The 11,705-nt window shown below is 41.8% G+C and overlaps 1 protein-coding gene across 1 annotated transcript in view; it reads left to right on the top strand.

The window, feature by feature from the left end:
- Atp10b (ATPase phospholipid transporting 10B (putative)) overlaps window positions 1–11,705 on the top strand; it is a 239,411-nt gene that overhangs the window by 213,835 nt on the left and 13,871 nt on the right. Inside the window, exons 17-20 of the mRNA XM_013354123.2 lie at window positions 2,018–2,339; window positions 6,158–6,234; window positions 7,489–7,614; window positions 11,428–11,628. Of these exons, the coding sequence (XP_013209577.1) occupies window positions 2,018–2,339; window positions 6,158–6,234; window positions 7,489–7,614; window positions 11,428–11,628 (726 nt within the window). The remainder of the gene's footprint in view (window positions 1–2,017; window positions 2,340–6,157; window positions 6,235–7,488; window positions 7,615–11,427; window positions 11,629–11,705) is intronic.

Here is an 11,705-nt window from a genome sequence, read left to right as displayed (position 1 = left end):
TGGTGGTGGTGGTGGTGGTGGTGGTGGTGGTGGTGGTGGTGGTGGTGGTGGTGTTTTGTTCTCTTCCTCAGAAGGAACTCATTAGGTGTAGATCACCATGCCTAGAAAGAATCCCTCCAAGCACTGTTTACTGCAGGTTCCTGACCAAACATTAAATGTTCAGTGACTAGAACCATTATGATTATAATCTGGAAATAAGCAGGTTCAAGGTTAAACTGTGAACTTTACAACTCCAGTGCCTGTGTAAACCACTACCAGAAGAATTTATGTAATTGAAACCAAGGCCAATATCTAGCAAGAATCACCCCATTATCTTTCTTAGATAAATGTTCCTGTAAAACTTTATACCCAGAACCAGTTCCTTTGCCCACTGCCCCTTCTCCAAGTTATGTGCATATCCTACTGTGTGCAACAAGTAATTTAGCGTCTCCTAGTGGAGGACCAGGGAAAATGATTTGCTCCAGGAATCGCTCCAGTGATTGCTAGACAGAATTACTAGACCGAGTTTCTCCAAATCTGTCACTTCAGGAGAACCTTTGCAAAACCTACCCAAATTTATCTGTTACCTCAACTATGGCTCTTAATGATTTCATTTAAATTAACTCATATTCACTTTTAGAATAGACTTTTAGCATCTTGACTAATAAAGAAGTATTGTCCTTGACCACGGATAAATGAGCCTAATAGGGCTTAGGGGGTGGCTCAAAGAGTAAGGTACTATGGCAGCACAAGAATAGGCTGAGTTCATATCCCTGGCATCCACACATCAAGTAGGCATGGTGCCTGCCTGTTATCCCAGCACTTAGAATGACCCAGGGCAAGCTGACTAGATAGACCAGACAAGTTGACAGTTCTAGATTTAGCAAGAAACCCGGCCTCCGTAAAGTGGAGCATGACCAAGGCAGGCACCCAACATCCAACTCTCTCTTCCACATGCACAAGACACCTTTATACACATATGCATACACGCATACCTACATATTCAACAAAACATATGTAAACCTCCGTACCCAAACGCATGCATGCCACACTTGCAAATGGAAAATACAGTCCATCTGAGTACAACATGTTATTAAAGTTATTTATACTATTATCTTCTGTTTTCCCAAGCTTTATTTAAAAAGCAATGTTTATAAGAGTTGAAGAGATAGCAGAAGAATAATCAGTACCAAGATATGATTTTGTCAGTGATATAATTCAAAGCAGTAGAAAGGACTGCTAATTAAAAACTACTTCCTCTCTGTATTTCAAAGTAAGCATCATTTGAAAAATCATATAACTAGCGTGATAGTGGTGCACCTTTAGTCACAGTACTTGAAAAGGGATCGCGAGTTCAAGGCCAACCTGGGCTGTATCAAAAGGCCATCTTAAAAAAACAGAAATGAAATTCACAGAGAACATTCTTTGAACCAGTAAGAACTCACATCCATGGTCAGTTCAGACCAACATGAAAAACACTTCAAAGCACAGCCCTTGAGACCCCTGTGGAATAGACCCAAAGATAAACACAGTGTGGTGGTTTGCTTTTTAAGTAAGAAAGCCACGTTTGAAGAAGTCAAGATCATGCCTCACTGCTATGTAAAGTTGACATTGAGTAAGTTACTAAGTTACTCACCGTTTCAATCTCCTCGCCTCTAAATCTTTACCAGGAATAAAAAGGGCCAACAGGGGAGGCCTATAAGAGATGGAAACCAGCTTATATAACAGTAGGAGATATTATCAGTATCTACCAACATATTAGTGTTGATTTTTACTTTATACCCACCTCAACTCAGGTGCCATCTTGCTGTGCAACTTTTACTTTATTCTTGATCATCTTCTCCTATTCCAGCCATTACTTTGTTTCTAAATTAGTACAGTTTAATGCTGCTTCAAATACTGCAGGGATATGTACAGCGAGCTTAGAGAAAACTTCCTAAGCAACCTATATGGTGGAGTTTTATAATTACTGAAAATAAAGAGCAAGCTTTAATGTACAAGGTTGTTTACTAATGCTGTCTTTTATGACTCTCTGCAGGAAACCTGTGAGTCCATTCTCAACTGTGCATTGGAGGATGTAAAGAGGTTTCGTGAACCACAACAGCCAGCCCGAAAACTCTGTGGGTGCCGCACACCATCTAAGATGCCATCGGCTAACTCAAGGGCTATGACTCCTGACGTTGGACTGGTCATTGATGGGAAGACATTGAATACAATTTTCCAGGGGAAGCTGGAAGATAAGTTTTTGGAGTTGACGCGGTACTGTCGATCTGTCCTGTGTTGCCGCTCCACCCCCCTCCAGAAGAGTATGATTGTCAAGCTGGTGCGAGACAAGTTGAGCGTCATGACTCTTTCCATAGGTACCCATCATGCTGGGATGTGGGTGGTATCTTGGCAGGGATGATAACCTGGACCAGCTGTGAAAGCCAACAAGCTTAGGCTGAGGGCGATTGTCTTTGATAAAAATCACAGTCAAGATGTAGCTGTTAGGTGATAAAACGGGGAACACAATATTTAAGCAATGATCAAGCTCTTAGAACTGGCCAGTTAGCTAAATAAAGATCAGATCTTAATAGGGAAGTCACTGCCAACAAGGGCCTTGAACTCAAAACATGAATGTAGTTTTTTTAAAAATGTTTCTACCAGAAATAGACAATGAAGAGAGCACTACTAGGAGATACCATCCGGTGCCCTTCCAGAATGAATTTACCCATGGTAATACCTATGGTAGCTAAGAATTTGCTATTCTTCTGAGGATAGGGGACTTGGAGGGAGATTTCAAAACCTTAGGTGAGCTTTTAATTTTGTTAGTCTCTAAATCAAAGGCCAGCACAATGCATATTCTTAATCTATCCTGGTTGGTTGATGCTAAATTACTCAGAGAGGCATGAACTAATAAGGTCGAAGCACAGAAATAAAAACTTTTCACTGAGTACCTCACAGGCACAACAAGCCTGTTTTACAAGGATCTTCATGATCTGGTCTCCACTAACTCTAGGACAGTGTCTCCTATTGTGGTCACCTTTCATTCCTCATCACAGGGCTCTTCATGTTCCCTCCAAATTAAACCACTTCCCATTCTTCTCACCCCTTACCTATCTTCCCCTTTTCTGGGATTCTCGTTTCTCATTTAAGCCCACTATCTTTTGTCCCTTCTGTGACCACCTCTGCAATATCTCACAAATTCCTGAACTTAAAAGGATGAAGTCTGTTTCCTTCCCTACTTGATCTCATGATCAGCACATTCCATACATGTAGTAAGTAGAGTCACTCCCTCCTCATCCCTCAATCCCCACACATCCCGGTCTCATTTTCTGTAATTTTAGTTGACTTTGGGCCTAAAAGAAATGAACATTGATGAGTTTAAATAACTATTAAGGTATATTATTTTAATTTACTATCATATTATATGTTAGTTATTTTTAACCTTTTATTAGTCATAATTTATGGATTAAAATTTATTATTATTACATATGTATACAAAAGATAGTCTGTAGAGTCTACTACTCTCCATGATTTCATATACACACTGGTGGTCCTGAGAGGTAACCCTCACAGACTAAATTACTGTACTTAGGGACATTTCTGCAGATGGTTCTAGCCTCTCTTCTTTATCTGGTCTTCTAGACATCTGGAAAATATGTCCTTCCCCCAGTCTTCACATGCAATATAAAAACTGAATTTCAAAACTAGAGGACCAGGTACTGTGGCACATGCCTATAATCCCAGTGTTTAGGAGGCAGAGGCAAGGAAGACCCAAAATTCAAGATCATTCTCACCTACACGGAGAACCCTAGGCCAGGCTGGGATATATAAGATCCTACCTCAGAAAATGAAAAGAACAGATGCCTAGCAACTCCATCCCTACTTTAATGCTATGAGTTGTCCTCTTCCACAATTCAGATATACCATAGGCAATAGCCCAGCCCATATTCTCTGAGGTTAGAGGTCAGCGTCACTCCCACAGCGACAGAAACAAACCCAACCAGGCAAGAAATAGCATGATTCCACACCTCTGCTTCTCCTGGTGTGCCAACAGAAGTTCAAGCTGAGATTTATTCTGCCTTCCAAAGGATTAAAATTATGGACTGCTGAGCTATTGAGAAAAGAATGCTTTTTATAACAACAAAGTCTGCCTAGAAAGTCAAATGCTAGATTTTTAATTGATACATACTTGTATAAATTTATGGGGTACAATATTAGTGGGAACACTTTAAAGCTCAATATACTTGCTGCCAAGTAATTAAGGGAAAATTATCCTCTCTCCTCTCCAATTCCATATTTTCTGTGATAAACAATGTAAACTTAATTATATCTTGTATATGAGATGCTTTTAGGAAACAAAAAGTGGGGCCAGGAATGGAATCTAGTCAACACAGTCCATAATAGGCGTTACGAAAACATAGCCTACAGGCTGTGTCCAGACTACTACATAGTTTGTATTTTTAAATGTAAAATTTATAACTATCAACCTTTCACCAGCAACAATTATTTGCCTTCGTCTCGTGGCTTACAAAGTTTAAAATATTTTTTGGATCCATTAGAGTTTAGCTTCCTGAGCTCTGGCTTAAAAGATAAAGCATTGAGGAGATTTGGGATCTGTAGGATGCTCTCTCTGTATAGAGCTGTATGTGGCTTCTTAATTAAATAGAACTTCACCCGCCACATTCCAATAGATAGAAGATGGCAGCAGTTTCTGCACTGGACATTGTAGACACAGAGGTTCTGCTTCATCAGAGAATAGGATATTTGATAGTCCTATTAATGGAGGTAGAGCATGTGGCGTGTAGCAGGGAAGGTGTTTTCATGGCCTTACCTCTGGTTTCATGAAATCTCAATTCATTCAATGTGATTAATATATCTCAGTCAAAGAAAAAAGTGAGTCGATCTCTTTTTTCTCTATTCAGACAGAAAACTGAGTGCCATCCATTACTTTGGGCATTATGCACAGTCTCTGATGCTCTGGCTACCCCAGCATTCTAGTCAACTTGGTATGGTAGCTGGTTCAAGTCAAGCTAAGGTAGAGAAAGCTCTGCCTTGTGGTAGTTACCTATTTGTCATTGTGATAAAATATCTGGCCTGACTAACTTCAAGCAAGGAACTTTTTATTTGACTCATGGTTTGGGGCCGTTTCAGTCCTCTTCTGACTACTCTGCATTCTCCTGTTGTGGGAGGCAGGACATCATGGTGGATGATCTAGGAATGTGACTCCATGGTAGCATTTGTTCTAGCTGTAGCACACACACACACATACACACATACATACATACACACACACACACACACACACACACACACACACACAAAACCTATTGGTAGTGTGGTGGAATAGATGTGCTACCTCATGGCAATCAAAAACTGAAAGAGAGACAAAAAAGAGCCTGAGAGAAGGCACCCTTCAAAGTCATGCCCCAAGTCACCCATTCCTTCAGCCAGAACCTACCTCTTGCCAGCTCCCAAGAATGCCATCAAATTATAAATCCATGAACAGATGGTTCCACTGATAAAGTTAGAGGCCTTGTGACCCAATCAATTCTCAGTGAGTTGATCCACCAGCCAGAGACCAAGTCTTGAACATATAAGCGTTTTAGGGAACATACCACATCAAAGTTCTAACAGCCTCTGAATCAGAACAGAAAGACCCGAGTTCCAGTATGAGTGCCTTAACTAGATGAACTGTCCTGACCAAGTCTCAAAACGGGTCAGAGTCTTGATTTGCTCTTCAGCAAGATCTTTTCTGACATTTGCAAACACCTTTCTGTAAATTGTTAAGGACTCTTTTGATCACCACTGGGGAGGGGACAGTAAAAAATATTCATTAAAATATTTTTAATAAATCGGGGTTTCTCATTCATAGTTTAAAAAAGAAGAAGACAACTTTCAGACCAAATATTGTAGCAATGTTATCGTACAGGGCAGGGAACCCTGACTGCTCTTTGGACTGGAGAGGGAGGGGGAGAGGAGTGGGGGGAGGGGGAGAAGGGTGGGAGGAGGGGGAGGGAAATGGGAGGCTGGGAGGAGGGGGAAACTTTTTTTTTCCTTTTCTCAATAAAAAAAAAGAAAAGAAAAAGAAAACCATTGAAAGGATTCAGCTGTGCAAATGGGGACACTCTGAGATTTCTTATCACCGAGCAATTGGACAAAGAATGAAGGCACAATGTGACCTCTCTCCTTCCAGGTGATGGAGCAAATGACGTAAGCATGATTCAAGCTGCTGACATTGGCATTGGAATATCTGGGCAGGAAGGCATGCAGGTAATGTATGACTTAACTGCTTTTTCTTCGCTGATCTCCTTTACTTTTCCTGGAGATCTGAAAAATATCCCTCAGTGCAGAATAAATCACCCTTTGAGCATCATAAAATTATTAACTGGCAGTCAGGGGTGTCTTCCATGCCTCTGTGTCCTCTGTCATCAAAATCCTACCATCTGGTCCTCCCAGAAGCAGAGGGACACTGAGGTCATGTGGCCTTTTGCCAGAGGCAATGGTAGCTATAGTCCAAGGCTGAACAGCATATAAGCCTTTCTCTGACTCCACATATCCTTCTGTGACCTCCATAAGGAGTGACAGAGGTTGGGCCGTTTGGAAATATTTTATTGACTAATAAATTAATTTGTACAGTCTTATGGTGTACCTAATTCTCTAAAAATTCTATATGGAACAAGCATACTAAAGTGAGATACTGTTCTTTCCCACTAAAACAGACGCCATTTTGTGAGTTTGAACCATCAGTGATCATAGTCTCACCACCAGGGAAGATACTGCTTAAATTCAATGCTGAGAATAAGAAAGGCAGCCATAGTGCATTATTACCCTTCAGGTGGTTACCATATGCCAGCAATGTTGGGTACTTCATGCTTATGTGTTACCACGTGGAATTTTCATAATAATAATAATAATATGTTATAGATTGGTAATCATTTTTTCCAGACAGTAAAACTGAGGCTCAAGAAGTTGAAGTAATCTGAAAAGTTTTCATACCAAGATTTCTAACCAAAACATCTAAACCTCATTTTAAGAGACCTCTAGACTATATCTTATTATAAATAACTCCAAGAACAAAATGTCCATCCTAGCACCATGTAGATGAGCTTCCCAACCAACAGTGTCATCTGTAAATCATGCTAATTGCCTGCTTGAGGGGTACCCAAGGGTGCTCAGGGATTGGAGAATCACCTGGCAAAGATCAGTTTCCTGGTTCGCCCCTAGAGCAGATACTGACACTGGGCTTTAATGAATGATTGTTACATAAATGGACAGAGATGCGGGGCCAAGTGGAGTATTGGTCCCTCTCACTTGCCCTTCTTGGATTCTGGTAATATTTCAGCTTCCAAGAAGAGAGGGAGGGGTGTCCGAACCCAAAGTGCCTCCCAAGAATGATGACACGATAAGGGATCATTCAAGCTTTGAATGCTGCAGACCTAGAAGAAAGCATTGTCCTCAAGGGAGCATCTTTGGGGCCAGCGATGGTTGTGTGTGAAAACTGATGTCTCCGTTCTTCCCTCCTAGGCCGTCATGTCCAGCGACTTTGCCATTGCCCGATTCAGCCACCTCAAGAAGCTGCTGCTCGTGCACGGCCACTGGTGTTACTCGCGCCTGGCCAGGATGGTAGTGTACTACTTCTACAAGAACGTGGTGAGTGTCCCCCGTGTAACCTTCCACTCAGGCCTTGCGGTCCTTATAAGAACTCTGTGTCCTCGGAATAGTGGAGCAAGCATTTCAACTCAAGGGAGTTAGTCCTCTGACCTGGATTTGAGATCTCACTATCTATGTAACTTTGGACAACACTACATTCTCCATAGGTCATAGTTTCCTCTATAATTTTAAAACAGGAAGGAGGCTGGTATTACTTACTGTGATATTGTCATAAGAACTGGCTATGCTTTGTGGAAAGCCCCTGGCACATAAGAACAGCATGAATGCTTATGAATATGGATCCTGGAGTCAGATTAAGTGCCAACCTCGATTCCCATATTTGGTAATTGTCTCCAAACACATGTTTCTCCATCTGCAAAATGCAAGTGATAATAGTTCCTGTCTCTCATGTGCCCTGTGCGGGTCAGCGCCTCACCAACATGGCAGAATACCTAGGATAATCAACTTACAATGATGAAAGGGTTGGTTGGGGCTCATTCTTCTGGAGGTGTCAGTCTGTGGCTAGTTGGCTCATTTATTATGGGTCTGTGGCCTGAGATAGTAATGCTATGGATCCCAGATAAATGTTGACTTCTCTCCTGATAAGGCCCCAAAGCAAGAACATGCCAGGTGAGCTATTGAAGCCATCAAAGGCTCTTGTTTGAAAAGTCCGAGATTAACCGTCAGTTTAGCAGTGAGATAGAGAAACATAGCTGGACTAAGGGATGGAGCAAGGGTCGGAGTTTACATTGCCTACTTCGAGGATCTTTAATCCAAATAGAATTTGATTCCCTTTTGTTTTTTTGTTTTGTTTTTTTTTTTTATTTATTTTCGAGACAGTGTTTCTCTGAAGTTTTGGGGGCCTGTCCTGGAACTAGCTCTTGTAGACCAGGCTGGCCTCGAACTCCCAGAGATCCTCCTGCCTCTGCCTCCCGAGTGCTGGGATTAAAGGCGTGCACCACCACCACCTGGCTTGATTCCCTTTTGTACAAGGAAAACTGGACAGTTAACACTGGGATGATGGAAGACAAACATAGTGGCCTAAAAATTATATCATTTTCCTTTTAGTCCTAAAAAGGCTCTGGCATAGTCATCCTTATTCAGAGGTGACTGTCTCTGTCTGAAGTCCAACACATACACATATGTAAAAGAACAGCATGACAAAAACCGTATAAATTCAGCCGACTAGGTGGAGATATTGTCTCAGCACTGTCTATGCAAGCAAGTCACTTTGTCTGACTTGAGATTCACTCTGAACATGAAAGACTGTTTACTTAAAATTCAAAACACCCTGCTTCATTTTTGTCTTTTGCATCCAAGGAGTCATTCTTTTGAATCAGCACCGCCTCTTCTCTGCGTTAAATTTGTGAAGCGGAAAGGCAATCTCTCCAGCCAGCCACGCTCTCCAAGCTCAAGTGATACTTATTTCTAGCGCGTTGCTAAGCTCAGAACTGCCATACTGATGCGGTATTATCTCCCAGCTGCAATTAGAGGGTGGGGAACTATGACTTCCATATCCGAAACCAATTCCAGAGGGATTAAAACCCTGCCTGCTCTGAAATTTGAACAATGAATTAATTACTGTACCGGAGCATCTAGGGTAGATGAGCAGGCACCCAATCTGAGCCCATGCTGTCATGGGGTTCAGTGTGCTTGCTCCCTGGGAGATGCAAAGCCTGTAGCTAGGAAGGGGAAGTGGAAACCGGTCGCCAGGGGAAGGATATACTCTGTGATGTTAAATTTTCAAGATGAGTTATCAGGACCAAACAAAGATTCACTTCATCCATTCAGATATCTATGGAAATGTCTGCTGTGTTCTAGGCGGTGTGCTAGCCACTGGGCATAGCGTGGGGACTGAACCAGGAAGAGTATTTCCTTGCTCTCGGGAGATGTTTTGTCCACATAGGGACAACAAGCTTCTTCCCGTAAAGGCTAGGCAATAAATACTTTCTGCTTTTGTTGGCCATGGATGTCTTTATGTATCTTACTATGGAACCCAGAGATAGTATCAGGAAAGGTCCAGAGTAGCTAGAAAGAAAGAACTTTAGAACTTCAAGTACTTGTTGCTAGCCTTCAATTAGGGTAAAGTGAAGCTGGGTGTCTTGGAGCTATGAAAATCATTGCTATGGTATTGATATTTATTAATAACCTTCATTTAGGGATGTTAGTGATACCGTCACAGGTGGTTATGACTAATGGCAAAGGATACCGCCCATCTAATGCTTTCTGCCAGGTTTTCTATTAGGTTCATTGAATTTTCACTTTCAATATGTCTTTCTTTTTTTCCTCTGAATCTTAATTTCCTTGATAAATTTTCATTCTGTGCTGTGACTTTCCTCTCTAGCACCCCAGCTGAAGTTAGCTGCCTGTTTGTATACTCTTTTGAAGTTTTCAAAACCTTCTTCCAGGCTCTTACCGACTTGAGCATTTTTTAATTCCATGGTTGAGGAATTGTATTACTATGAAGAGTTGCATTGTATTGTTTGTTGAATTTCTGTCTAGAAATTTGTGTACATCTCTTTGAACTCAAGTTGGAGAACCTTTGTACTGAGCTCTGAGCACTGCTCAGTCAGCAGCAACAGAATTTCACCACACAGGGTCTAGAAATCCATTTAAATCAGTTACAGGTCTGACTCTTCTTTCTTTTGATTGAGCTATATATTTTTCTCTACTCCCTTATCTTCCTCCCTATTCCCCTTCTACCCTATTCTGTTCCCCCTACACCCAGTTTCCTCAGGATATCATGTCTTTTTCACCTTCCTATGTAGATCCATGTATGTCTCTCTTAGGGTCCTCTTTGTTGTCTAATTTTTCTGAGGTTGTGGCCTGTGGGCTGATTTTTTTTTTGCTGTATGTCTAAAAGCCACTTATGAGTGAATACATATTATATTTGTCTTTTTGTGCCTGGCTTTCCTCACTCAATACAGTTTTTTCTAGATTTATCCATTTGCCTATAAATTTCAAGTTGTCAATTATTTTTTACCGCTCTGTAGTACTCCATTGTGTAAATGTGCCACATTTTTGTTTTCTATTCTTTGGTTGAGGGGTATCTAGTTTGTTTCCAGGCTCTGGCTACTACAAATAATGCTGCTATGAACATAACTGAGCACATGTTCTTGTGGTACAATTGAACATCTTTTGGGTATATACCCAACAATAGTATTGCTGGGTCTTGGGATAGATTGTTTCCACTCTCAACAAGACATTCAGCTGTTGCCTCCCTCCTTACAGTGTGGGAAAACGGGGTTCATCTCCATGTCAGACCCATTTGCATCTGTTTCACCAAAATCCCCTGTGTTTGACTCCCATGAATGCTGTGGGCTTGTCCCAGCTGGATAACACCTGGCTTTCATCTGTCTTCTGAGTTTCCTCCCTCTGCCAGGATCTGTGTCACCTGCTTCTGCTGTATGACACATCTTGGTTCCTTTCACTTCCTTCGTGATTTCCTAAGCTTGTCCTCTATTTCTGTTTAAGATAAGGTTTCTTTATTCTTACTTTTGTTCTCTCCTTTATGGACTTACACAGAAGCACCCTGCCATCTTACCTAGGAATCCACAGCTCAGCTATCACTGTCACCCATTCCCCACTCTCCAGTACCGCTGGGACACTATTCGTGTATTATGTGCCATGATAGATGACAAAGTAATGTTTGGAAAGATGATGTCGTTTGCCCAAGGTCATAGAGCAAGTAATTGATACACCTGGGGATGTAAAATCAGGCCTCTCCACTTCCCAAACCTGTGCTCTTAGCCACCATAGTCCAGCATACTCTAAGCAGAGACCTCACTCACGAAGCCTGCTCCCTGCCTGCAGTGCTATGTCAACCTGCTGTTCTGGTACCAGTTCTTCTGTGGTTTCTCCGGCTCCACCATGATCGATTATTGGCAGATGATATTCTTCAATCTCTTCTTCACCTCCTTGCCTCCCATTGTCTTCGGAATCCTCGATAAAGATGTCTCTGCAGAAACACTCCTGGCATTGCCTGAGTTATACAAGAGTGGCCAAAACTCTGAGGTGAGGAGCTGCAGCAAGAATGGGGGTAGCTTTAGATTGTCCCTAAGCTCTGATAGTCCCCCTGCTGGACAGAGAGA

This window comes from Microtus ochrogaster, unplaced genomic scaffold (assembly GCF_000317375.1).
Source record: "Microtus ochrogaster isolate Prairie Vole_2 unplaced genomic scaffold, MicOch1.0 UNK30, whole genome shotgun sequence".
NCBI lineage: Eukaryota > Metazoa > Chordata > Mammalia > Rodentia > Cricetidae > Microtus > Microtus ochrogaster.
This window is presented reverse-complemented; position numbering and strand designations above follow the sequence as displayed.